Source organism: Drosophila simulans, chromosome 2L, assembly GCF_016746395.2.
Source record: "Drosophila simulans strain w501 chromosome 2L, Prin_Dsim_3.1, whole genome shotgun sequence".
In the NCBI taxonomy this organism is placed as follows: domain Eukaryota; kingdom Metazoa; phylum Arthropoda; class Insecta; order Diptera; family Drosophilidae; genus Drosophila; species Drosophila simulans.
The window spans coordinates 14,420,468-14,448,198 of record NC_052520.2 but is presented as its reverse complement, the minus strand read 5'-3'; the positions used below and the strand labels follow the sequence as shown (position 1 = coordinate 14,448,198).

The following is a 27,731-nucleotide window of genomic DNA, read 5'->3' as shown; positions in this document are numbered from 1 at the left end:
TAGGCATCTCCCCGTTGGCAATAAGGAAGTGTGTTTGTTCCCCTTAAGTCCGTGTTCTTGCATTTAATAATTCACTAATGAATCTTTTCAAATATTTTATTTTTCTTTCAGGTGAGTGAAGATCGAATACAGAATAAATCGAGATATCGAGATTGAAGCGTGTAAGCATAAACTCAATTGCGAGTCAAGAAGTATCAAGGTCAGCTGATCGTTTAATTGAAAAATCCACAAAGGTGTGACCGCAAAAAGCAAAACAACAGAAATATCGTGAACTTTTAAAAACAATAGAGAGATCCGAGTACTTGGCCCCAACCGAGGGACCGACTGCAATTGAGCTCCATAGGTATTGCACAACTTTGTCGGTCGTTTTGCACACCTGTTGCTGTATGCTGCCTTCAAAGGCACCAGTCGATGTCTAATTGAAGCAATTAGTGAACCCATTATGGCATTTTTCTTCGATTTTTTCTATCTGTTTCTGTTTTGGTTATATATTTTTCGATACTCTGGCCAATTCAATTAGTTTGTTTTTGTATACAAGGGGGGGAGTGGCAGGGGTTCGTAATTAGCCAATGCTTATCTGTGCTTTGGGGAACCTCAGCCACTCCATCCATCCATCCATTTGTGTTGTGACTATGACAACAGACCATAATAAACTATATAGAAATACTGACAAAAGGCAATTGACCTTCGTTAGTCAAAAGTTCATTTGCATCAATATATAATGGCATATTACACTCTCAACTGTGGGAGTTAATTGCGCAAACTTTTGCTGCTCCAGTTGAGTACCCTAGTTCCGCGGATAATTCATACTCATATACGAAAGGAAACTATTATTGATGTTTTTAATTGAAAATGTAAAATTTATTTGACTAACGCAAAAAAAGGAAAATTCAAAATTTTTCGTACATTTTTCATAGTTACAAATTAAGAAATTTTTTTAAATGGTTTTAAGAAGGGATGCAACCTCTGTGTGTAAGCCGACATCTGTTACCAAGTGCGATATTATTTTTATCGGCATCTGAAACAGTAGCAAGGAAGATCCAAAGCAAAATAAGAAATTTTAATATTTCACACGGCTTGCGCTCCATTGTAAAATTACTCCTATTAACTTGAGATTTAAAATGTTACTGACTACGGCATTTTCATTTCAAAAGTGCGCAAGGCTCGAGCAAAAAAAAAGTAAATATATGTGCAATCAGTCTATAAAGTAACCCTAGATAACCCACAGATCTTATGCGTTGTTTATAATACAGCTTTTTATAATAAGCTTTCTAATGCACTAAGCAAATATAACATAATTGTTGTGTGTAACATGGTTTTGGTGTGATAGAAAAAATGTACGACCTGACAGTTAACTAGTTTTAAACATTTGGAACTGCCTAAAATTCCTAACTTTGAACTGCCCACTTTGTTTCCACAAAGGAGAAACATATGCAATTTTCATAAATCAAATGGGAAAATCTCGACAACAAATGAAGCTGAGCAAAGAGAGACCTTCAACCTTTGGCACTTTGCATAAGCTTCATTATCGTGCGAAATGCCTGGCCGAATGGCCACGTGCATGCATATCTCTATGACTCTATCTTAATTCAACCCATCTTCCTGCACAAGTGCTTCTGCCATGGTCACAACTCACACAAAGCTGTCAGATTGGCTGACAAAAAATTGGGGGTACTCCAGCTGACATTTAATGTCGTGTCATTGCTAAAACAAACAAAAAAGAAAAAAAAAAGAAACTGAATCTGTAAATGAGTTCACTGAACGCGCGACAAACCAAACGCGCCAGCACAATCAACGTCAATCAATGGTCAGCTGACTTACGATGTCCATAGTTCCGCGCTCCCCTCGTCGAATGCATTTCATTTATGCATTTTTCGACTCTTGCAACCAAAGTCACTTTTGGAGTTTGTTCACCCATCCACGCTGACTGGGAACGGGGCGCCATTTCCAAATAACCATACAAATATTTTTGCCGCGCTTGTTGCTCTTTTTGTTTTTTTTTTTTTGCTGCAACCTGCTTGGGTAATATCATATTTTAGCAAAACTTGTTGAAAATTCCAAGACACCAATACAAAGGCCAAATCGCAACACAGCACACACCACACGCTGCTGCTGACCAAGCTCTAATAACTAATGGCCAAGAGCGGAGCGGGCCAGTTTGCGGCTTTGGCGCAATTTGAGACTCGATTTCTTGCACCTAGATACAAGGCAGCCCAGGTAGGAAGGCGAACACAAACCGCATTTTCTGAGCTCCGAAACCAGAAAGGATAGCTAGCTGCAAAGAACGATGGATACCCTTTCGTCGGTAGTGATCTTCATTTATTTCACATCGGTATCCTTTAAAAATATGCATATGCTACGATATTCAATTGATCACTATTCCTTAAATTTGTCTAATATTGAAGCTTTCTTCAAGGGTATGATAATGTACATATACGACTTTGTTCAATAAACGTCTCAAAATGCGTGGTGGTGAAAGGCTTTCCACTGTTCTTTATGCCAATCTGTTTATTTTTTCTTTTTTGCTGCGGCTTTTAGTTTTTAGTCAGCTGCACATAATTCTGCTTGCCGCATGTGCCACTCCCCTTACTATTCATCTAACTAATCGCAGTGCGCACTTCAGAAAATTATGCATTCCACTTGTTGATAATTTTATCAAAAATTAATTGAATAAAATGTCTTCACTTTATGCTATGAGTAAGTATTACTCTTATGTTAACTTGTTAAAGAGTTAACTAATTTAAAATATTTTTATTACATTTTCAATGGCCCGTATTTTCTCTGGGTGCAGCTCTAAATGATGCAAGGCAGCAAAATGTTGCGAGAAATTGTTGCGGCAGCCTTTTCTCTTGGTCAGCCTTTCTGTGGGTAACAGCAACACAAGTTGCAGCAGCAACAACAAAGACGTTCTAAATGTTACGTTATATTATTGCATGTTGCTATTGTTGCTGTTGCTGCTTTTGCTGCTGCTGCTGTTGCTGTTGCAGTTTCAGTCGTTGCTGCAGTTGCCGCAACTCTTCTACAGATGCGCCTCGAATTAGGTCTCTTAGCTCTGGGCGCTGCTGCAGTAGCATTTGTTGCTGCTGCTTTGTGGTTGTGCTTTTATTGTGTAATCAGCAGATAACGGCATTTAATGGCTGAATGAGTTTTCCGGAGAGGAAAACCCAAAGAATATGGCCTAGACCAAAACGCATTCCGCACGAGTCCGTTTACTACCGAACATTTTCCTTTTTGTCGATAACTTAATTTTATTCCGACTCTGCAGCTTTGTTTTTAATGCTTTTTTAACTTTTCGCTGGTCAGCTGAAGCGTGGCGCTAATCGATTTCTATTGCCTCAATTTTGGCTTGCCATCAATTTTGAAATTGCCGAATTATTTCACAATTCGTTGTTTTTCCGTTAGTTTCCCATTTCGCAGGTCTTCGTGGGGCAGCTTAAATTGCATTCGAGATACTTGTTATTTAGATAGAGTTGTTGATTGGATTGTTCAGCCAGAGTGGTTTCGATTTCATTTTCTGCTCATTAAAGTGTCATAATTAACTTGAGGGCATAACAAAGAAACTGGCTATAAAATTGTAAAAATTGTTTAACATTGTCTGGGTATTTTCTATGTTAATATTAAATGTATATAAGATTAATAAATATGCTATCGGATTACTCATACTAATCTTCAAGAAGACCAAACTTTTAAACAATATCTGATCACCTTTTATATAAATTCAGAAGTGTATCTTAACTCTTTGGCCATCCATCGCTTACCCATTTTATTGCCCCAGGCTTTTTTCTTTTTCTATTAAAAAACGAAGAGCAAACCATATTGGGAACGATCAAAATGCAATGTTCCAGCAACTAATAACAGTAAACGCTGAACTACTGGCCAAGATTGATTCAGCGATTGCCTCACATCATCGTCGTCGTCATCATCTTGCCAATCAATGCCCCCCAATGCACCCAGTTCCTCGACTTGGCCTCCCAAAGGGAGAAGGGAGCTCAAGTTTGAGCTCGGGCGCTCGAATGCAATTCCCCCGACAACTCGGCAGAGAGTTGAGAACCCAGCTCAACTTGCCATCTTCCCGGCTGCCGCCTGACCGAGCGACTGTCTCCGCTGACTGGCCGGATCACTCGCATCCACATCCACATCCACTTCGGCTGTGGCAACACCAACAAACTGGGCAAAATCAACAGCGACAGCAGCAGCAGCATCAGCTACGTCGACGATGACGGCGACACATGCTATGGGTACATAGCATAAAAATTACTTCCTGATTGTGTTACATGCACCCAGGACCGGTCCCGAGCTCCCCCTTGCAGTCAGCACCCTTTCACCCGTTTCCCCCTCTCAGAATATTACTTATTTTTACACTGAAAAAAGCGATAGGGGAATTAGGTAAATCGTGAAATTTTCGTAGAACTGGGAAGGGGTATAGATGTTTCTTTTAGTTTAGTAAATGTTTTAGATTTTACTCCACCTACTAATCTAAATTCACCTAGTAAATATCCAGCTCATTTGTATGGTATTATTTTTGCAGTGCATCGACATCATTTCACATTCGTCTCTTGTACATACAAAGTGGTTGCTGCCTCAAGGCTGAAATGGGTACCACGAGAGTGTAGTTCAGGTAGGGGACTGAACTGGCGAGGGGTAGGAACTTTGCGTGGGCCAATCTGCCGGCTAGGCGGGCCCTCCCGGTTAAACAGGGTGACCCTCTGGATCAGAACGGAGATCGAGAGCAGCGAGATCTGTATCATTCGGAGTGTCAATGGACGCAAATTTACAAAATGTTTGCTGTTTTGTACTCCAGCGCCATTGTTATGGACATTTGGACCATTCCCATTGTCGCCCGGCACGTGTCGGAATCTCAGATCGTCGGCTCAAGTTCGCTCCACTCCCGAATGGGGAATGGTGGTCCATGGGCGAGCAATGGTGCTATATTCGGAGTGGGGCGGATAAGGTGGATGCGACGACCCCCGGAGGGCAAGTAACGTTTTTGCCTGTCATTTTTCTTCATGTTTATTTTTCGCTTACTGCATTTTTTGGCATTTAAGCCGCGCTCAGATCTATCTGTCTTTTTGCTGTTTTTGGGCCACCAGTTGGCCAAGTTGGAGTTGTGCCTTTTCAGCCGGCTGTTTGATTTTCTGTGTCAGCCTCAAACCCGGAGCACTTGTCGTGATTAGTTTAGAAAAATGTTGGCTATTAATTTGCTGCCTTGAGTAACACTTGTTATTTGGCTTCGCATTTCGCATATAATCTTGTCTGACCGCCTGGTGCCATGTGCGGCCGTAGATAATCTTTATGCGCCGCTCCAAGCTCCACATCGGTGTCTCAGTCAAAATCTGAATCGCAGGCCGAGAGTTGTATAGTCTCAGGCCCGAGACAACGAGTCGGCCATACAAATGGGACTTGGCTTTCAGAGCTTCAAAGTCTGAGAGCGGTCTTGGCGGGCAAGGGGTATTTGCTCCCATATCTAACATGTGTTCATGTGTTTCGTTTTTGCCACACTGCCGCGTGTCGTATAAAACGAGTCAAGATTGGTGAACTCTGCCCGAGGGGAACTAGATCAGAACATCGGCATTCAAGCTATAGAGCAAATCACAACGTATTCTAGGACCCATTGTAACATTTTTCATGCATTGCTTTAAGACTATATTAATTTACAACCTTTTTCTTTATCACTTACATAGCAAATGGACATTCAATTCTTTATATCCCAACAATTATTAGAGCAGAACACTTACGGAACAATCAGACATCCTGCTGTTTTGTTTCAACACTCATAACCTTTGCTTAATTACTATAATACCATTGATTTCCCACTCCATTAATGAATGGCTATTAGGTTTCATAATGAGTGCATTATCAGTGTTGGCTATAAACTCCCATCAGATCAGTACTTCATTATCTCACCACGCTCATATACACAGACAACAGCAGCGATCCATGCAGTTGCATAATCACTATCTTCTTTGGCTGTGGCGTGCATCCGTCAGGTTAATTAGTAAAATACCTGGTGACCAGGCACGTATTGCCATTTAAAAAGCATCAGTAATTTTTTCCTCCATTTTTCCGCAAATTTTTTTTGTTGATTAATCTCCACCTACTGCCGGCAACCGGTCGGTCGCATGTTTTTGTTCGATCTACAGTGTTGGAGAAAATACTAGAACTAGTCGCAGCCTAGATACTCTTAGTATGAATAGTTGCATTTAAAATGATTATTAGTAATTTAACTTAACCTACCATTTACAAGTACACCTACAATCAAATTAATGTGTGGATGTTAGTTCTTTAATATGGACAAACCAAATTGGTAAATTACCGGCACAGAATATTTATTACTTCATGCAATGTATCTTGTATCGTAATTTTCAATATTTTCCGGCATTTCCCTCAGGCGAACATACTCCAACATTTTTTCGATTGCACTGCCTCTCCCATTTTGGCTATTGTGCCCTAGCCAATCGATTACTTCCTGCATTTTTAAATGTCCTACACCCCCTTCCCACCTTGCCAACCGGCAGCTGACCAAATTAATCAAGCGTGTGCCAAAAAATAAAAAAAAAAGGGGAAAAGGGGAGGAAACCAGCAAAAATTAAACGAAAAAAAGGAGTTATAAATGAAAAATGCTGGACAATTGCATGGTTCGCTTACAGTGACTAATCGATTTTTGGAATTAAGTTGCGCCATGGAAAGGAAAGCAAACTTGCAACGCCAGCGGACGGCAGGGAGTGGGAACTCTGGAAAAATGGTTTGATATGGCCTGGCCAGATTCCACTCCATGCGATTCCGTTGGTTCCATTCCGCTGCGTTGGGTCCTCAATCTCCTCAATGGTATTGTGGCTCTTTTTGGTCTGCTGGCTATTGATTTTTTACGAACCGAGTGGCCCCGACTAGAAGGAAGACAACGCACTCGAATTGGAAGTATGCCAAGGCGGCGTGCCCACAACTCACCCCACCATATAGCTGAGATATAGATACACCCTGAGAAAAAACCAAGGCAAGATTGGAAGTAGAAGATGTATACTTTTTCATGAATTCAGCATAATAACATTTTCAACATTTGTAATAGATTGAACGTAAAGCACATAATAGCTTTTCAGGTTACTCGTGCGTATGAGGGCTATTGCGTTAGATTTATACCGAAAGTATCTATTCAGGGTTTTTCTCCTGGTGTATCTGTAGGCTCTCCTCAGTGCCAATATTCCTGGGCAATGTGTCGGCAGATTTGTTTGTTTTCGCATTCGATTCTCGGTCGTCCGATTGGGTTTCCTATGGCTGACTGGCTGCCTGTGCGTTTGGAAATGTGCCAAAGTTCAATGCACGGCATTGCTCTAGCAAAATTTCGACATGCATTCGCATAGTTGAGATGCACTAGAGACGTTCTAGAAATGTCGCGTAAAGTCTACGTATATTGTTGCTGAAAAAGCCTTGAGTAGTTGGACTTGACTTTGCACTTACAATTTAGATCAAAGGTTGGAAGGAGAACATATAGTCGAATGATGTAAAGAAACTGTATAGTACACAATGCCACAACATGGAGTCATACATAACGTAAACCCATCATAATTAAGCACATCTAATTATAGCCCCAACACAATTCGCTGCATACTTTTGGGCACACCGAATTTTTTTTTTACACTTTCACACCCCATAGATGACCCATATCTATTATCATCGGAAAATGAATTGCCTACTTTTTGCGTAAAGCATTATTTTATTTGATTCGAATTCAATCTTGATCCTCTTCATCATTGCTCTGCATATAGTGCACGAACTGGTCGGCCATGTGCCAGTACCAATGCAATTTGACCAACTCCAGTCCACCCTTATCCGCAATCCATATCTGGCCATTCTCCGATCTCTCGATGGCATTGACTATATTCTGACCACACACCGATGTCGATTGGCAGGGAGCTCGTCGCAGGCGATCGGCAAAGGATTGTCCGTATTCCAAAAACGCTTTCAGTTTCCGGTCCACAAAGACCCTTGTGGGGCCACAACAAACCGCCATCACAGCGACTCCGTTTTGGGAATAGTAAAGGGGGTCCTGAAAGCAAAAATTAAATCATTTATCCGGATAAGATTGGCTTCAATTCACCGCTAGACTTCTGGTAAATCCAATCACACCGAACTTGGATGCACTATAGGCGCAGAAAACCGGCGAAGGGTCCAATCCAATGACCGAGGTAACGTTCACAATTAGCCCACCAGATCCTCCCATTTTTCTGTCCATATAGGGTAACACCGTGGCCACAGTGTTCATCATTCCCGTTAGATTTGTATTGATGGTGGCATCAATGTTATTTTCATCGCACAGCGTAGCTCCATTGATCAGGACATCGATGTAGTCCATTTGGACCATCACCTCATCGAAGTACTTCTTCATTTCTTCCCTTGCCATTGTCACGTCGTAGGTCCAGAAAAATATTTGGGTACTCGGTTTTATCGACTGCAGCTGAGCGATGGCCTGGGGATTTTCCGTGCTCTGTAAAATGGCCAATTTCTAGAGTGGAGAGAGTAAAACTGTAAGAAATTGTTTGACTTTTAGTAGATAGTAACTTCCCCGTTTCTCTGAATTTCCTGATAAAGAATACAAATATTTACACAGTATATATGGCTTATCTGGCGATTAAAATAGACTTCATAGGTGGTTTAATATCGAAATATAAAAAGTTTAAACTTATCATTAAAAAAAAATATGACCACCAAGTTATTAGAATGAGTTGTGATTTTGTTCAAAAGTATTCATTGAAAGTGCCAAGTCCTTCATCAAAACTGAACTGAAACATAAACTTAATTGTTGCTCAGCGCGAAACTAACATGAAAAACTCATTAACTTAATTAGTTTCGACAGCGACTGGCTGGACTAGTTTTGAGTTCGATCCGGACAGAAACCGAACCCCAAAGCCGCCAGCTTCCCGCTCACTCACCGCTATGTTCTTGGTCATGAGAACCTTGCTGGTCTCCAGTGCAATTCCTCCGCAATCCGCCACATAGCAGACATGCTTGCCCGTCAAATCGAACATTCTTTCTATCCGCTTTCCACGACTTCTGTTTTACGACTGATTGGCGAAGGAACCTGGCCATGTTCCGCCATTCCAGCCGCTCCCATTTATCTATTTTAATTAAGTAGAGCGTTTATCAGTTTTTTGGATTTCTCAATTTTCATATATTTTTCCATATTTTTCATGGAGAGTTTTATTATCGTATTAGGGGAAGAATGTGAGTGTGCTTCGAATCAGCCTTATTGCCTTGCGTGAATATCTTGTGGTTCGCAGAACCCTATGAACTAATGTTATGTGTTTCTTGGGAGTATCACTTCTTAGATGCCGGAGTCCCAGTGCTTGGTCCACTGGATGGCCTCCAGGGTGCCCAAGTCCAGTTTCCAGATGGCTCCGTTCTGGTTCAGCTCGATGGCCTTGACGAAGTTCTCGGCGCAGGCCAATGAGGGCTGAGTGGGATGAGCCAGGAGCTTCTCGGCAACCTGGGGCTCAACATCCAGCCAGGAGTTGAACTTGTGCACCAGGGTGGTGCGGGTGATGCCGGGGTTCACGGTGTAAGCGGTCACGCCGGTAATGGGGGCCAGTTTCTAAAGGTGTTATAAAACAAATTAGTTTTTTTTTTGAAAACTTTGCGTTTCCTTCGATGAACTTACCGCCAGGGAGCTGGTGAAGTTGACCACGGCAGCCTTGGTGCCGGAGTAGACGGGCACCTGGTAGATGGCATTGAAACCAGTGACGGATCCAATGTTGCAGATGATACCACCGGGACCACCCTTGCGCTTGTCCCAGAAGTCCAGAATGGCCGTCGTGGTGTTGACCAGGCCAGTGTAGTTGACGGCAATGGTGCGCTCGATCTGGTGATCGTCCAGGATACCAGCTCCGTTGATCAGGACATCGACGGTCTTCAGCTTGGCGAAGATGGTCTTCAGCAGCTTGGTGGTCTCGGCAATGGGCACGGTCACATCATAGGGGTAGAAGGTGACGGTCACCTTTGGATTGATTGCCTTCAGCTCGGCAATGGCAGCAGGGTTCTCAATGCGGTCGAGGATCACCAGGTTCTAGGATTTAATACACGAGATTAACCTCAATCCCCCTCCATGGAGCCTGTGGGCATCGCATAGTTACCTTCAGGTCGCGCTTGAGCAGCTCCTTGCTGGTGTCCAGACCAATGCCTCCCAGACCGGCAACGAAAATCACGTTCTTGTTGGTCAAAGTAAACGCCATGGTGACTTCTTTTTTGCTTTAGCAGGCTCTTTCGATCTGTTTCAATGGGAAGAGGGCTCCGTTAGTTGTTGGTTTCCAGTTCGTGTCGGCCCCGTATTTATAGGAAGATCCGTACCGCAGAAGCTTCGGTTACGTAGAGCTTTTCATTATCTACCGTTACGCGATCTCGGCTATGTACGCAGGCTGCTCAGCCGGCGACGGCAGCGCTGCCTAGTTTATGGTTTATTTTTATTTTTCGGCACACACGGTTTGTTTTTGTTTGGGATTTTGTACCGGCAAAGCTTTTTCTATATTAGTATTCGGTTTGTATGTTTATAATTTATGCCCAACTATGCCTGATGCTTGGAAAATTACTGCTCGTCTGCACGCGCTCGCTTTTGAGATAGCTAACGAAGGCACGGCGCCGATTAACAGGGGCGGGTTATGTTAAAATTCCTATTTTTAGAAGTTAACTAACAGGTGATTTTCCAAGACGAATATTCGGCACAGGCCTCCAAATTTTAATTAGATGCCAATTAATTGAGTTCACACTACTCGTGACACTTTAAATTAATTTTGATTGAATAAATTTGATTATATGATTTAACAAAATTTATTTTCTATTTATTTTCCGCACTTGCATAATAAATTCATTTAAACAAGAATTTCCTTCAATTGGTCGCCCTCTTGCTACTTACTTGATCAATTAAGTAAATTTGAAGAGATGCAAGTACTCGTTAGCCGGTCTGCTGAACTGCAACTGACAACTGCACTGAGACAATAATCGGCGACTTGGACCTTCGCAGCTCCTTAAATACTGTTCTGTCGTGGGGGCGAGTGCAGTCGACGTCGACGGCGGCAGCAGCAGCGGCGTAAAAATAATTTGTAATATGTAAAATGCAATAAAAATGCGCAAGCAAGTGATCTGCAAACAAATGCCGGGTAAGGAGCCCAATAGAAAATGGAACACCAGAAGGTGCACTGAGAAAAAAAATTAGTAAAACGATAAAACAGAAAATAAATGAAAATATTCAAAAATCCAAAATATTCCAAAAAGTGTCAGACTTCTCCAAATATTTTTATTTTTCTCTAGTAGCCATTTTTTAACCGATTTAAAAAAACACTGATTTTCTAACAATAATATAACATAAACATACATATTTGGCATATGGATTAAAATAAAATCATATTCCGTGTACCGTTATTTCTTGAGTAATTTTTTACAGTGTTGGACCCCGAGTCAGAATACTAAGAGCTTTGACCTTGTGAATGTCAAGCATAGCAAGGAGAAGTGTAGAAAGATCCGAGCTCGTGTTGTTGCTGCGGTCGCAATTGAACTTCGGCTTAATTTGCATACGTGTAATACTGTGACTGGGAGCCAGCGGGACTGGATGGAGATGGGGATGGCGATGGGAGGGGTGCCTGCTGGAGGCAGCGTAGAATCAATCTAGAAAAGTTGGAAAGCAAGCACAACACGCCCCCTAAAAGCAGCTCATTAGCAATCTCACTTGTCCGCAACTGCGACCAAGCCCACTTTGTGGCCGAGCCAGAGTAGCGGTTTCAAATGCAGCTAGACTTAACCCATGCTCGCACATCAGATTAATACATATACTCATTATATATTATATAATATATTATATATATTAATTATAGTTAATGCTTTATTTTAAAATTTATTTTCCAATTTCGTAGATTTTATATATTCGTAGTTTGTTTATTAAAAATATATGAGTATATATGTTTAGCAAGAATTAAAAGTTTATATTTTTACTCACTTAATTGGCGTTTTTTAAGCTGACCCACAGCGCCTTAAAAACTAATTGACTAGAAATCAATTTGGTTTCAAATATTTTTTTTAACCTAATTGTGAATATAGAGCGTTAAATATAATGTGGGAGGAGGCTACTGCAATATCACATACATATGATGAGAAGGAAAGAGATAAGCATGCGGAAGAAATAAGCTTTCAATTTGCATAAAACTTAAACCTGTTCGTTGATATAGTAATATATGTGTGTATGCACACAAGTTCTTTAACCTAATTGGAAAATATATTTGCTAAAATATACATATTTATACAGATATCGGGTCATATGTATATGGCCCAATTCTCTGGCAGCTTTGGAGACGCTTAAGAATTCATAAAACTTAATTTTATTTTTAATATATTCATATTAAGTATTTTTGATAATCTTTGGGGGTCGCATCGAGCGTTATCACTAATCCAAATATGGTCACTTGGGGAATGCATGATTGGAAGTTTTCGGGCTCTGATTAAATTTTCAGCTCAACATTTTCCAAGAGTCAATAATAACTCATTTTCCAAATTGACCCACTAATCGAACGGGTTGCTCTCCTGCCTTGGCAACTGACCGCAAAGTAATATAAACAACATCGTATGACTGTTCGCGCCTCCAGACGTTAATTTAATATGGTCTGGCCTAGTCTGGGGCTACAGTTTTTCTTATCAGCAGACGTGCCTAACATCTTCTTACTGCTTGGGGCAAACGAAACCGTTGTTATTAGGTGCACTGAACAAAAATGTTGGCATATTATGCATGCAAATATAATGAATTAGTAAATCAGAAAATAAAATCAAATTTGTTTATGTTATTTCGTGCCTACGTCAAAGGAATATATTTTTAGATTTATTTGTATTTTCTATAGTGGCAAAAGCTTTTGGTGATAACATTTCCCAAATTAATGTTCTGTTTTGGTGATAATTTATATAAGTTAAACTTGTATTTAAAAGAAAAACGCATTAAATTAAGTGAAAGCTTCTTAACTTGCAAGTGTATTTACTTTATGCTCCGATTATCTTTAACAATATTTGGGCTTGCCATATTTTTATCAGTGTACACTGTACAGTGGTCAGTGTGCGCCTTATCGGCTTGGCCCCCAAGTCATGCCGCCGGTGACATTCAACCTCTGGGGGGGTAATGACGCCAGCGGCGTACCTGCCAAAACCGATTTACACCAGCTCCCGCACCAACGCACGCCCATGTCCATAGGTACACGCTCGCCAGCATTCAGATGTCGTTTCCCGGGCTGATTAAGTCGGCGGCGGTGGCGGTGGCATTGTCTTCCCGCTGCGAGTGTGTCTGCCTAGTGAGACGAAACTGGGGCTTCTAAACGCCGGGGTCTAAGCAGCTTACCTCTAGTGTACTAGAGAACAATGTGAGGAGTGGAATAGCGGGAAAACGGGTGGTGAATGGAAGGGTTTTCCAGGGGCCAGGGGGAACCCTTGCGCACGTTCCATTTATTTGGGGCGCGGCTTGCATTGCATCTCGATGCAAACATAATATAATTTACTATTCCACTGCCTGACCCATTTGACCCATTTGCCAATCTCGCTCGACAGCGAAAAGGAGGAAATCAACCTGGTTTGACGTAATTGAGTGCAGAGAATCTTTCCCGCGATCTGATCAAGTTTCCTACACGCTTGACTTTGCTTTGGGGCTTGGGAAACCGCAAAACGGCTATTTCAGCCTATAGCAATTATATATTTAATACAAATGCAGTTAATATTGCAGATATTTGTTTATTTTCCAAAAACTATATTGTTACCTTTCACTTCGTTAGTTCAAACACTCCATAAATTTGATTCCATATTTATGAATTCAATCGCAAAATAGCCAATGCGAAAAAAAGAAGAACTAAAAAACCTATAAAGAACTAGACCATAAACTAAAAATTGGTGCTGACTCTTGATTATTCGCGTGCGAGCTGCCTTCTTCTAGGCCTTATAAATAATACGCTTGACACACCTCAGCACTCCACTCGCACTCACTCCCTCTCACCTGACTGCATAGGTGGATGAGGAGAAATCAACTGCAGAAAGGTGCAACGTGCAACTAGCAACTTGCAGCGCAATGGGGCAACAGAATTCAACGTCATCTTCGCTGAAGGTTGAGCTTAATTTGCTTTGACTTTTAACAATTTGCATAAATATCAGACACACGTTGAGTCCTATACCCTTGTGGCTGTTGCACGTTTGTTATGATTCTGGCAACCAACAATAACAATGAGAATCAGATCCAGATTCCGATTCAGATTCATATTCAGATACAGATACAGATACAGATACAGATACAGATCCAGATCCACAGCGAATCAGTGCCAATGCAAAGGCGAAGGCGTTGGGGCTTGGTTGCCTTTCATGGGAATGACAACGCCTGAAAATTTATGAAAGAACGAATTATAAAGGAATTATGATTTCTGTCGGGGGCGTTGAACATTATTTACCTCCGATCTTGTCTTTCCTCGCCATTTCTCGACCCACCTTTCATATTGCAAATTGCAAGCGACAATGCAAATTTGTTTTAGAGTTGATCACTCTCATCGACCGATAGATACAGACTAAGACTTAGTGAAGATCAAATAATAGAAACTTGAAAATAGTTTGATATTTAAGATTTTTAATAAAAGTTGTCTTCTTTTTGAATTTTAGCGCTGGCAAAGAAGATGGTTTGTTCTCTATGACGATGGCGAGCTGACGTACTCGGTTGATGATTATGTAAGTAATTCATTTGAACATACTTTAAAACATTTCCATTTTTATTAGTAACGAATTTCTTAATTTGTAATTGAACATCCATAGGCATAATTGTGTTTTTCTGTTTTCAATACCGCCTCATTGTTTCTTCAGTGATAACAAAAAATAAAAAGATAATAAAACTTTCTGTTATGGGGTGGTCTGAAATTGTAAGATAACAAAGCTCATAAAAAATTATACAATCCCAAAAGAGCTTCTAATTATGGTATTATAACATTGCTGTACGTTATCGGTAGAACCAATAAGTGTGCTGGCGGTAAAAACAACAATAAATGTACTTTTCCTTAACCAGTCGATTATTTATGAAGTGGAAGAATTAAATTGGCTTCTTAATTGCCATCAGATTGATTTACTTTTACTGGCTTACTGAACAAAGATTTAGGTTATATATTATATACTAGTCATTAAATTAAAAAATATATATTGTTACGCGATAGGCCGAGTTCATTTTATTACCGATTAATTAATTCTCCTAATTAGATTTAGTATTTAATCATTGCTTACTTATTAATTACATATCTTTTTTATAGCCCGAAACCATACCGCAGGCGTGCGTCGATATGACCAAAGTGTTGGAGGTCACCAGCGCCGTGGAGGTAACAGGTCACCCCAACTCCATCGCCATAACCGCTCCCGAGCGCGTGACCTTCGTGAAGGGCACCAGTTCAGAGGAGTCCCAGTGGTGGCTCAACATCCTGGCTGCCTTTCCCAAGTCGAAGGGTCGCCACAAGAGAAGCGCCACCCTGCCCGGTGGTCAGGTGGTGGGTAGTCTACGCCAATCGAGCAACGGCGACCTGACACTGTCCACTAAGCTGGGCAATCGGCACAGCTCCTATCACAAGGACACCCTTACGTCTTCCCAGTCGGCAGGCAATCTGTTGAGCAGCCTTGATCTGGGTCCCAGCTCCACGAAGCCCGCTGGTTCGCCTCTGACCACCACGCAAACAGCTCTCGCCGATGATGAGGAGGACGACGGAGTGGAAACGGGCGAGGATGTCGACGAGGACGAGGAGGATGAGACGGCGGTGCCCAGAAAGTCAAAGACTGTCAGCATGGGGGGCCAGGACGAAAACAATCGTAATGCCGGCAACGAGATCACAAATCGGGGTAAGTAAAATATCTAATATGATGTTTAGGAAACTAACTTTGTGTATGGAAATCTAAAAAGCTGATCTAATAATCTATCTTAGCGGAAACACAAACCATATAATCGCAAAAAGCTTTTAGCAAGTATTTATTAAAAAATCCATAAGTAACTATACTTTTCTTTTAAAGAAAATATAACTGAATCTCGTGTTAGAATAATGTTATAAAATTGGATCTATCCATAACAACCTTCATCAAGTTGTGGTAATAACTCAAGCAATTTAACAGTCAACTGAATAATAAGTGGTTGTAGGGCCATAATGGCATTTATCTTTACGCAATACAGTTGATGAATCTGACTTTTACTTTTTAATGAAAATGGCTGGCCAGCTTAGTTATCTTTTGCTCTGTATTTTGAACCCTTTTCGCGAATTGTGTTCCGCTTGCCCTTTCGTGGATGTGGAAGCGGTGGGTTCGGTTGAGCTCGTATCGGCTGCTATAATTTTTATGATCATTTATGGCTTGCAGCAATCAAAATTATCAACCTGGGCCCAGACGGACAGCGAGTCCGAGAGACTCCGCTGAGGGATTGCAGGAATATTCTATATTCGGGGCAAGGAAGCGACTGAGGAAGATGGCGATGGGGGGCAGTGCGTGCAGCTAGTTAAAGCCGCAGCCACGAAATTAACCTTGAATTCACACACAAAGACAGGGACAATCGTGAAGCAGGGCTGGCTGGCTGGAGAGGAATCCTCGCCACTACTTAAGATCGTATAATGGTAGGCTTCATAAATTTTCTTTAGATCCCAGCCAGACTCTCTAGAGTGGAGTTGGTCCGTTGTGAGGATCGGTTGGTTGGTGGGTCGGTAATTGCAGTTACTGTGAATGTTCTCACATACATTGCTGCAGGATACTTGTTCATGGAAAAATGATATTCACGCTTAAATTATAGTGTGTCTGCCCTCAGATCCGTTGTTGTGCCATCACGGATGGATCCAAAGGGGGTGGTGGTGGTGGTGTTGGTTGTGGACTGGACCAACTCCCCTCCTTGGTTGCAAATTCAAGGCTCAGCATCCACATCAAATGGCATTATTCCGTTGATAAATCGCCAGTTAAAGACGTGAACCAGTTCGAATTGCAAAGCCCACGAAATGGAAAGCGAAAATATACCAAGCATCTCCAGTGATTCAAGGGTTAATAACTTTTTGTAATTTAAACAAAATATCGAAGTAACGAAACATTGAAGAAGCTTAGGAATATGAAACAATTGCAACTCAACATCTCTCTAGGCTTCCGACTATTCATTTCATTTACCCACACAATCCGTAATAATAATAATAGATCTGAAGAATGCATTTCATTATTGCACTTACCTGCGGAAAGTACCGCTTCTGGGTCCATTCTAATGGTCAGTTTTCACACTCACATTTGCCACCTTTTTCGATTAGCGATGCACCGTTGGCTAGTAATGGGTCTGGAGGTCCGGCGAGGCCGAGATCAGTTACCAGGTAGGACTCTAGGGCATTTCGCTCACTCGCTTCGTGGAGCTTGGGTGCTGACATAGACTAATTACATTCCATCAATAAGCAAAATTGTGCGGCAAATGAGGCAATTCATTGGACGACGGTTGCCTGGGCGAGCACTTTCTGAATGGGTGTTAGGATGCAGGATGGAGGATGAAAAAAGCTCTTAAAATGCACAACGACAAAGATTATAAACTGTCTACACCTAATAGCCGTCGGCAGGCCAATGTCAGGCCGGGGCCAGTTGAAATATTTTCCAAGTCAGCACTACATGATAGCCCCTCTGGACATGAGTGCACCACAATGTGGCTTCTCTAGCCAAGTCTCTAGCTCTATGTGTCTCTCTGTAGGGACTTGTAATGGGCAAAGTTTCACGGCAAAGTGAATAATTACAGTGCAAATAAATCTCGGGCTGTGGTGTGGAAAAGCCTCGCTCTGTGGATTAGTTTAGAAATTTCAGCAGACTCGCGGTAGAGGTGACGAAATGCAGCTACACAGCTAACCGGCGATTAAACGCCCCAAAAAATACTGAACCCAGGCCAACAATCAAATCTTCAACCTAGGGCCCATTACAACCGAACAAGTTTCCGAAGAAGTTTGCGTTTCACAAGAATTAAGTGCAAGATTGTATTACAATGACAAATTGTAAGAGACCGAAGGAAGTGCAGAAGTAACTACTTATTTTTTTTTTTTTTTTTTTAATTTTTTTATTATTTATTGAATCTTCCCTTTGTGTTAAGGGACTAACAATAAGTGTTCAAATCTTAATCTAACTTAATTAACTTTCACTTAGTGATAGTTTTTTTTTTTTTTTTTTCATTAATGCCCTAATAAGTTTATTGCTGGGCTGGGAGGTCGTTGCGGTGCAGCCGGCTTTGACTGCATACTCGGATTAGTTTTCTTGCGAGGGGATTTGTATGGGTGGTCAGCTTTTCGTTATACTTCGTTTTTTTCTCAGCTATTACTTCGATTACTAATTTGATTTTTAGGTCTCTGTGTATGTTTTCGTTTCGAAGGTACCACGGCGCTCCAGTGATAATTCTCAGAATTCTTGACTGTGCTCGCTGAATAATGTCTATGTTACTTCTGGATGCGTTGCCCCACAGCTCGGAGCCATAAGTCCAGATAGGTTTTAAGACGGAGTTGTATAGAAGAGCTTTGAACTCCAGACTAAGTGGAGAGCGAGCATTTATGAGCCAGTGGAGGTTCCTTGCTTTAAGTTTAAGATGTTTCGATTTGGCTTCTATATGTTTGCGCCAAGTGAGCCGCCTGTCCAGATGAACTCCCAGATATGTTACCTCGTCGGCTTGTGGAATGCATATGTTATTCAAGACCAGTGGTGGGCATGTTTGTTTGTTTAAGGTAAAGGTAACCTGCTTGCATTTTTGAACATTTATTGAAATTCTCCAGTCGGCAAGCCATCGTTCTACAGATGTTAAGTGTCGGGATAGGAGTGCCGTGGCTTTTATTGGGCATTTCGAGCGACTGAGTATCGCGGTATCATCAGCGAACGTGGAGGTTGTTAGATTGTAGTCTATGGGGAAATCCGCCGTATACAGGGTGTATAAGATTGGACCCAGTACACTGCCTTGCGGCACTCCAGCTTCGATTGCGCAATCGCGTGAAGTGCTTGTATCGCATCTTATTGCAAACACTCTGTTATATAGGTATGACTTCAGTAGCTTATGTGTGTTTTGGGGCAACAGCTTGATTATTTTAAACAAAAGTCCATCGAGCCACACTCTGTCAAATGCCTGCGCGACGTCTAGAAAAATGGCTGTGCAGTATTCTCGATGTTCGAAAGCAGTACGAATTTCTGACGTGATTCGGTTGACCTGTTCGATGGTTCCATGTTTTTCTCTAAAGCCAAATTGATGTGTTGGAAGTGTGTTGTTTATTCTAAGATGAGGGCTAATCCGAAGGAGTAGCATTTTTTCAAACAGCTTTGAAAGACATGTTAGTAAGCTTATCGGTCTATATGATGATGGCTGCGTTTTATCTTTTCCTGGCTTTGGAATCATTACTATGGTCGACTTTTTCCATTTTTGAGGGAAGTATCCAATATATATATTTAGTCACTATACGGTGGTCTGCTTCTGTTTGGATCTGTAGTTTTATTTCATGAATATTTCCTTTTTTAAGTGGGATAATGTGGAACTTGCTGTCACCAATCAAAGCAACGAGTTTATTTACAAGTGCATTTGTACTTTGTTCTCGTATGAAAATTGGTGGAGGCCTGGTCTTTTTTGGCTCCCCTACCGTTTTTTCGTTGGGTTGTTCGGTCGCAGAATCAGCCAAGATAGCATATCGGTTTGAATTATTTACTGCAGAGTTTTCATTGCCGTTGTTGGTTCGATTGATTTTGGGTTGATTACCTGCCTTATTGTTTTGAGGGCTGAGCTTTCTCTTGATTTGGATGTAGCGATCCATGCCAGTCTGCACAGTCGAAATCGACTTCTGCTTTTGTTTTGATTCTTCTTTACGTGCATTATTGTTGTTGCAAACGGTCAGTGCTGCTGAATTATTTACAGCTGGCACAGCGATAATTAGTTGGGCCGCTGACGAAGTTGATGTTGTGGCAGTTGCCAGTGAGGTCACTGCACTCGTTATTGCAGTGTTACAGTTACCCGGGACGGTCGTTTGGCGCTGCGAGAGGAGCGGGGTAGGAGAGGCGGTCTCTTCGCTCCACGACTTGTGAGCCGAAGCAGGCAGAGAGGGAGAGCAAGAACGCGGTCTGTCGTTCGCTGAGGGCAAAAGTTTCGAGTTAGTTGAAGGTGAGGGTGCTCGATCACCGATTTGCGGTGAGACGAAAGAAAAGTATGCATTGTTGCGTTGTAAAGAGAGCCGGCGCTCGTCTTGTTCACATTGTCGCTGAGAACGTATGTCGTTTTGATTCATTGTTCTAAGTCCACATATAACAATTACCAGAACAATATGGAATAATTATTTATTTTAGTAAATAATTACTATAGTCAATAATTGTTAGTTGTGCAAACTGCACTTTACACTTTGTGTTTAACTTTCACTATACTGTTGTAGTTTTTAGAACTTGCTATTCGTAGCTTGAAAGAAACACGTCTCCACCCGAAGACCTGATGTGATGTGGCATAACTACTTATGATTGCAACAAAGTTGCTGCGCATTACATTAATCTGATGCACTGAAAGAATGCCTATTAAAGTAAACAACTTTACTTTATAGTTTGCTTCTGAAACTTTTCTCAGTGTGCTTCTGACATAGAACTTGCATTTGAACTATCTGCCGAGCTATGTTATCGGTGGCTAACCTTCATACTATATCAATCGCTAATTACAGCCCTTTGCAACTTTGTAAAAAGAGTGGAAGGATGCCGGGAGAGGAGAGATAGAAAGAGAGTTCCATTAGTTCTACCGCGAATTCATTATCTTTCTATTGAGCAGCCCCATTATGAGCCACACAGAAAAAGCATGTTAACAAACGTGGTTAGGATGCGGACGAACCCAGCTCCCATTGAGGCCGGACAACTTCTGTGCAAATGCAAAATGACAGCACTGGATGGGCCAGGAGGCGTCTCGGCAGCTAACGATGCAGGTTGTGCGATTTACGAGACTGCCGAGCTCCAGAACTGGGAGACTTTGGAACTCGAAAGGAGAACCACCGGCAGTCCGGCAGTAGAAGCCACCATCACCTATAACCAATCAATATTCATAAGTGTAACGACTCGAAAGCAAAATTTATGCAACAAGCTGGGGTCCGGTCTGGCAGGGTTTTATTTTGTTGTTTTTCCACAGGGAGCAGCGGGCTGCACGGCCAGTTAGAAATTTTTCAAAGTCATCGTGTGAGGGGGCCTTCGGGCGGAAGGGCTGGGTTCCGACGGGCGGGAGCGAGATTCCAATCCAAAGGCAATTTTCGCTTTCGTTCGCCCAAAAGGCAGAGCCGGGCAGGTAAATCAACTTGCAATTTGATTATTTATTACGTCTGAGGCGGGAGCTTCGTTGGCAAAGTGAGGGGAATAAACGGGAATCGGGGATTTCGGGGAGATCAGGAGTTATTTGCAGGAAGCCCCGTCCATGATTGAGTGGGTTGTTCTGAGTGCGCTTAATTGTGGCCATAATTAATCAAATGCTGTTAATTAAAGAAATGAATAAAGAGTCGCCACCAGAGACAATTCCGAAAATCTCAAACCCTCACCCGATCCACCCCGTTTATATGGTCGCATCGCCTGGGTTCCTCAACTGCCAGGAACCATAATTATAGGGCTTTGTGCATCAACAGCGGCATCAAACCACTAGCCAGCCCATGTATCTGCGAACACTGTTTTTATCAACTTAATTACACTTAGCACCTTACGCGCCTTCATTTCGTTCGCCCCACTGAAGTCTGTGTTCTCTGATTTGATCTTGAACTTGAAAGCGCGTAGTAAAAGCCACAATAAATATTAAATGGTGCAAAACACATCAAGGGCAGGCCACAAAAGCGAAACAAAGAGCCACAGATAATAAAGCAGCAAGTGGGGATGGTTTTATGGCCAGTTCGGCGGGAAATCAAGAAACGAATGAAGGATGACCTGTAAGCCGGCAGATAGGTTCTCGTTGGTACTTCTTAAAGCTAAGAAAAATATTTTAACTTTCGTTACTCCCCAGGGGTCCGTCAATAAACTTTATAGTTCCGAGTGAGTTCTTAAGATTGTAAATTTGATTTATTGCAAACTAATTGTTCAATTGTTCAAATCTGTTCTTTGATATGGTTTTACGTTTAATGGAACAGCTTCGAATGCTTGAAACGTGGGTCATCTTATTATTAGACGTACATTAAGATCTTGAACTTGATTCGTTCTTATATGCCCCAGAATCCCTGAAAGCAGAGTAGTGAGCATAACAAACCGCATTTTAAAGGGTAAATTACTATTGTCCTTCCCTTCGGATATGTGTAATATCATAAGCATTATAAATTCCATTGCTGACATAGTCCCGGCCCCAAACCCTAATCGACGTAGAGTCGCCAGGGCCACTTTGGTCAGGCTTTTGCTTTAGCGCGATGGGCCGACAAGTCGACCAATTAAAGGCATACCCCATGCCCATCGTCATCACCATCGCCATTACTCCGTAACCCGTAACCTCCCCTTGGCGCTGTTAGCACAGTAACCTTGAACCTGCTCGGTGAGTCAGTCAGTCAGTGGCCAGCTCTGTTTCTGTCAGAGCTTTGAGCTGGATCCCCAGTAACCATACCCATTCCGAACACGGGGCTGGTGCCTTGGCTTTGGCATCCGTATCTGAAGCTGGAGTTCAGAGGCTGCTGGTCCACCTCCTTTCGCTTTTCGCAACAGCTCAATAATCAAGATAAACGCCGCTGGAGCAGCCGAAAAGCGACCAACCTGTTCGACTGACCGAATTGATGCGCATCCAGAGCGCTGTGTGTTCGAGGTTCGGGTTCAGTCAGTCCAGTCATCTCAGACGCTCGACTTTATGGCCAGTCGGAAATTTGTATCATAATCATAATAAACCTAAATGTGGCGGCTGGCTGGAACAGGTCTAAATATATATTTTGTAATCACATATTTTATGGGACAACTCGGTGCTTGCCGCCTCTCGTTCGTCTGGTTCGTACTTGATGGCTCGTCCTCCTCGACTTGTTTGGGTGTTAATAAAATTATGGCACTCTGCAGCGCTCTCGGGATCTCTTTCAGGGCTTTCTGGCCTGGCTTATCGCGATCCCTCGGATCCCCTTACAATACACCGTGTGCCCGTTTTAATAATTTTATTATATTTGCCCGCACATAACTTGGCTCTCTCGCCGCGTTTTACGGCCCTATGCTGGACATAAATATTGTTAGGGGTGGAGTGTGGCTCCGAATCCTCGGTCCTCAATCCTCAGTCCTTAATCCACCGTCCACACGATCCTGTGTCTAAGTTAATTTCAGTCAATGGCATTGATATGGTTTGCTTAGCCAAGAGAGATACCGGCCAGTCAGCCAAATGAAATTACCAACATGCTCATATTTCAAAGTATTTAATGAAGACGCTGAGCCAATTATGAGAAAAGAATGCGTAGATTGCTGGTTGAGCTTTGTTTTTGGCTAAGGCCGATGTGCAATTTATGATCCTTGATCACCGACATGCTTGTATGCTTATAATTGCCTGGTTATCTGTTTTAACGATCTTTCCTTTATTCTTTGATGGTGGTTAATGGTGATTTTGGTTCATTGAATTAATAATACTAAATAGTCTTTGCTTTGATCTTCGGTGAAAAAGCTAAGCTAAATACAATTTGACTTGTTCCTTAATTGAATTTTTTTATTTTTTCAGTTTCCCAGCCCACGACATGCTTGCTGATCGAGGATATTCGACGTGATGAAAAGACGATCAAGGACATTGCCAACACCATAACGAATCTGAGTCAGCAGCAGAACAAACGCTGGTCCACGGCGGTGAACAATGCCTTGAACAACCAGCATCATTTCGCCCATCACAGCCAGTACCAAGTGACATCTAGGGATGAGACGGACTTCCAGATGTCCTCCAACAGCAGCAGCACCAAATCCCAAAATTCAGCCACCGAGCGACCCAAATCCCTGCCCCTGGCGTCTAACTCCACGCCTGCGATTGTTTCCGCCATAGTCAAGAAGATACCCACGGTTATGGAGCAGGGTGACAAGACAAAACCCACTGCCAGGCTGCAATTGCACCTAAAGTCACCGAAACATTACCAGCACGAGAGGGGCGATCCCGATGGCGGATGCAATCTGGACGAGCTGTGTGTTAACTACATGGCCAAAACAGATGAGCTGCGATCGGTGGGTAAGGCGAACAGTAAGTCATCCTCTGGTCAAGGTAAGCCTCCGGTTAAGGAGGAATCGCTGAATGCCAAGAAGGGTTGGCTCATGAAGCAGGACAATCGGACGGGTGAGTGGTCCAAGCACTGGTTCACCTTGAGCGGTGCAGCGCTTTTCTACTACAGAGATCCCCTGTGTGAGGAACGAGGTGTCCTCGACGGCGTCCTGGATGTTAATAGTCTAACCAGCGTTATACCCGAACCTGCGGCAAGCAAACAACACGCTTTTCAGCTGACTACTTGGGACAAACAGCGCTTGGTTTTGGCCAGCTTGTCGCCCAGTTCGCGAAATAGCTGGCTGGCCGTCCTGAGAAGTGCTGCCGGATTGCCCCAAATAGACACACCTCCCAAGCAGACAGATATAGAGCAGGACTTTATCAAGGCTCAACTGCAACAGCCATCGTCGAGTCCTGTCACTCCCGGCACCCCAGCAGGTCCACATTTCTCCTCGGATGAGGAGTACAGGACGGCTTCGGAAGGCGGCAGGCGGGATAGTCTGGACTGGGGATCGCCATTGTCACCTTCACCACCTGTTTTGAGAAGTTGCCTGCGAAATCGGAGCTTGGCCAGCTTGCACAAAAGGAGTCGCAGTTCGCCACCAAGTTCACGGCGCAGTACGGTAGACAGTGTGGCCAGTGATGAATTGCCTCTCTTAGTAGTTCCCGAGGAAATGCAGCCAACCGAGAGCAGGGAACTGAAGCAACAATGCGAGACCTTGCGGGCAGAGGCTTCACTGCGGGAGGCCCGCATGTCGGAGCTACTGGCCACCCTCCAAAGAACCGAACAGCAGTTGACTGCCCGTCTGCAGGAGCAGCAACAGCAGTTGAATAGCGAACTTACCCAGGCCAAACAGAGTGCCTCCGATCTGATGCACAATCTGGGACTGCAGCTCACCGAGAGTCAGTGCCAAATCAAGCAGTTGGAGGACCGTCTGGCGCAGGGAATCGAGGAGAACGAAGGACTCTACAAGCGTTTGAGAGAGTTACAGGCTCAGGATCACAGTGGTGGTGCCGCTCTCAGCAACCTGCAGCGTCACAAAATTAAGCGCATGGACTCACTGAGCGATCTAACCACCATCAGCGACATTGATCCCTACTGCCTGCAACGCGATTCCCTGGCCGAGGAGTACAATGAGCTGAGATCCCGCTTCGAGAAGGCCGTTAACGAAATTCGAGCCATGAAGCGGGAACTGAAGCAGTCGCAAAATCAATACGATGCCTTGGAGCTGGCACAAGCTGCTCTGCAGCAGAAGCTGGAGAGGCGGCAGCACGAGGATGGAGCTCAACTGCAGCTGATGGCAGCCCGTATTCAAGATCTGACCCTGAAGTACAGCAGTTCGGAGCGTCAGGTGCGGGCTCTTAAGCAGAAATTGGCCAAATCCGAGAGGAGACGTTCGTTGTCTTTGAAGGGAAAAGAGCAACTGGAACTGAAACTAAGCGAGTTGCAAAGGGAAACGGTGGAGAGAAAGGAGGGCACGCCACCCGAATCTTCCAGCAGCGAATCCAGTAGCCAGTCACCACTGAATGCCCACCTGTTGCAGCGATTGCACAGCCTGGAGCACGTGCTTCTCGGCAGTAAGGAGCGTCTGGAGCAGAGTCTCACCCAATTGCAGCAAATTCGCGCCGGCCAAAGGACCCGTCGCTCCGTTTCGCCCATGAACGATCGCAAAGATGGCCTACGCCAGCTGGAACGAGCTCTGGCCGAAACCTGTGTGATGGTCAGTGAGCAGATGGAGCTGACTTGCTTGCAGGATTCCTGTCACAAGTGTTGCGATCTGCGTCAGCGTGTAGAAAAGCTATCCGCCCTGCAGCAGCAAACCGAAACGGATTTGCAAAGGAGTGAGCAGCTGCTGGAGCAGCGGGAGACTGACCTGGCCCAAGCACTAGAAAAGTGTGCTAGCCAGGAACAGGAGCAGGAGCTGCTCCTGCAGCAGCGTCAGGAGCTGAGCGAGGAATTGGGAAGGCAGCAGGAGCGTTGTCGGCGACTGGAAAAGCGACTGGAGCTCCTCGAGCGGGAACATGGCAAGCAACTGGAGTGCCTGAGGGAGGTCTACCACACTGAACATGCCAACGCAGCCGATGAGCAGAGTTTCCGTAAGCGGTACCAAACTGAGATCGAACAGCTGAGGGTGAGTTCAATCACTGCAATCCCACTGTACTCTAAAAGATCATATACTATAGTAATATAACTAACTAACTAACTTTCATACTGTACAATTCAGACACTCTGCGAGAAGGGATTGAGTGCCATGGAAACTTCGCATAAGCGGCTTACTTTGGATCTTGAGCAGAAGCACAAGATGGAGATTGAGCGCCTGCTGGCCGAGAAGGAAACTGCCCTGGCCGAGGAAACTCAGGTACAGCTCATAGCCCACCAATCCACCTTTTTTGGATTTTTAACTTCTTTGGATTTATTTACTACATTTACAGGCCACTTTGGCTGCTCTGGACGCAATGAGAAAAGCACACCAGAGTGAAGTTCAGCGGGAGGTGGCTCGATTCAAGCAGGAGTTCCTGCGACAGGTCCAAAGAGGCGAACAAATGCGAGGGGATGGCGCCAAACTGAAAGAGTAAGTATAGAATGAATATTTTGTGGAAGAAGACCTAAAAGACATGTATTCAAATATCAAATCCATGAGCAAAATTCAATTAAAATGAAAACTAACATTAATTACTTTATAGGGAGGATCTCGGGGAGCTGCGAATGGAAATTCTCGCATTTTCCGAAAAGTATTCCATCAAGTGTGTGGAGAACGCGGCCTTGGAGGAAAAACTGCATATGGCCAACAGCAAGCTGAGACATTTCCAGCAGATGCAGCAACTGGAGCTGAGGTACGGTAATTTATATTCAATTGGATAGCCTTACATTAATAACATCTTGCAGAAACAAACAATTTCGTGCTCACTTGGCCTCCGATGATCCATCAAATGATGTTCACTTCGTGCAGGGCCTGACCTCCGATGCTCGAGAAGATGCTGATTGTGAAGATAGCGAGGTAAGAAATTGCAGTGATATCACTTAGAACCCCTTAATTAACTCTAGATCAATTAGTATAACTTGTGACTAACACTAATCACTACAACAGCAGACAACAACTAATCCACTTTGTTACCATCTTCCACTATCCCAAAAAAATAAATACAAAATACAAAAACACAACACAAACAACACACCACAACTACAACCAACCACCCAAGCCTGCACCTCAAATATTGGGTGCCACAGCAACAAGAACCCCTGCCGCAACCACAGCTACAACCACAGCAACAACCACATCAGCGGCCCCGAGCGACACTGAGTCCAATCCCGATTCCGATAGAGAAACCGCCGATTCATCGCGGGCGCCACCCGAGAAAATGGAGCAAAGTCTCTTCGTGATACCCTCCCATATGCTAAACAGTTCCCTCGTGCCAGCCGCAAACGCTTCTGATCAGAGTCAGAGATCGCAACTCTATCGAGATCTCGATGGGCCCGAGGATGGTTACGAGCCATGCTACAGGCCCTTCGATATATTTGCCATCTATCAGAATCGTTTGAGCTACCAAGGTAAACGCAAAA

The 27,731-nt window shown here is 43.4% G+C and overlaps 3 protein-coding genes across 6 annotated transcripts in view; 1 reads left to right on the top strand and 2 right to left on the bottom strand.

The window, feature by feature from the left end:
• Positions 1–27,731, top strand: part of LOC6732346 (protein outspread) — an 81,207-nt gene that overhangs the window by 52,306 nt on the left and 1,170 nt on the right. For 2 of the 3 annotated variants that reach the window (XM_002079431.4, XM_016178274.3), the window contains 8 exons: positions 14,650–14,715; positions 15,285–15,861; positions 23,648–26,301; positions 26,395–26,529; positions 26,603–26,742; positions 26,855–27,004; positions 27,057–27,168; positions 27,371–27,719. In XM_002079431.4, coding sequence (XP_002079467.2) covers positions 14,650–14,715; positions 15,285–15,861; positions 23,648–26,301; positions 26,395–26,529; positions 26,603–26,742; positions 26,855–27,004; positions 27,057–27,168; positions 27,371–27,719 — 4,183 coding nt within the window. The remainder of the gene's footprint in view (positions 1–14,649; positions 14,716–15,284; positions 15,862–23,647; positions 26,302–26,394; positions 26,530–26,602; positions 26,743–26,854; positions 27,005–27,056; positions 27,169–27,370; positions 27,720–27,731) is intronic. The other variant, XM_016178272.3, reaches the window with a different exon arrangement.
• LOC6732348 (alcohol dehydrogenase-related 31 kDa protein) lies at positions 7,686–9,155 on the bottom strand. Of its 2 annotated transcripts, none has more exons than XM_039298660.2 (3): positions 8,925–9,155; positions 8,093–8,497; positions 7,686–8,041 (listed from the first exon to the last, which is right to left on the bottom strand). In XM_039298660.2, exons 1-3 carry the CDS (start codon positions 9,018–9,020, stop codon positions 7,724–7,726), a joined length of 819 nt encoding a protein of 272 aa, XP_039154594.1. In that variant the 5' UTR covers positions 9,021–9,155; the 3' UTR covers positions 7,686–7,723. The 2 variants fall into 2 exon arrangements, with proteins under 2 accessions (XP_039154594.1, XP_016025001.1); XM_016180150.3 differs by having other exon boundaries at positions 8,093–8,517; positions 8,925–8,995.
• Positions 9,301–11,032, bottom strand: LOC6732347 (alcohol dehydrogenase). The gene is made up of 4 exons (XM_016180148.3): positions 10,898–11,032; positions 10,122–10,256; positions 9,650–10,054; positions 9,301–9,583 (listed from the first exon to the last, which is right to left on the bottom strand). Exons 2-4 carry the CDS (start codon positions 10,218–10,220, stop codon positions 9,317–9,319), a joined length of 771 nt encoding a protein of 256 aa, XP_016024999.1. The 5' UTR covers positions 10,221–10,256; positions 10,898–11,032; the 3' UTR covers positions 9,301–9,316.

Excerpts from the sequence above, each read along its gene's own strand:
- LOC6732348 (XM_039298660.2), bottom strand. The coding sequence starts at position 9,020 with ATGTTCGATTTGACGGGCAAGCATGTCTGCTATGTGGCGGATTGCGGA. Across the intron at positions 8,498-8,924 it reads TCATGACCAAGAACATAGCG|AAATTGGCCATTTTACAGAG; the intron begins GTGAGTGAGCGG and ends TCTCCACTCTAG. Across the intron at positions 8,042-8,092 it reads GATTTACCAGAAGTCTAGCG|GACCCCCTTTACTATTCCCA; the intron begins GTGAATTGAAGC and ends TTTTGCTTTCAG.
- LOC6732347 (XM_016180148.3), bottom strand. The coding sequence starts at position 10,220 with ATGGCGTTTACTTTGACCAACAAGAACGTGATTTTCGTTGCCGGTCTG. Across the intron at positions 10,055-10,121 it reads TGCTCAAGCGCGACCTGAAG|AACCTGGTGATCCTCGACCG; the intron begins GTAACTATGCGA and ends ATTAAATCCTAG. Across the intron at positions 9,584-9,649 it reads ACTTCACCAGCTCCCTGGCG|AAACTGGCCCCCATTACCGG; the intron begins GTAAGTTCATCG and ends TAACACCTTTAG.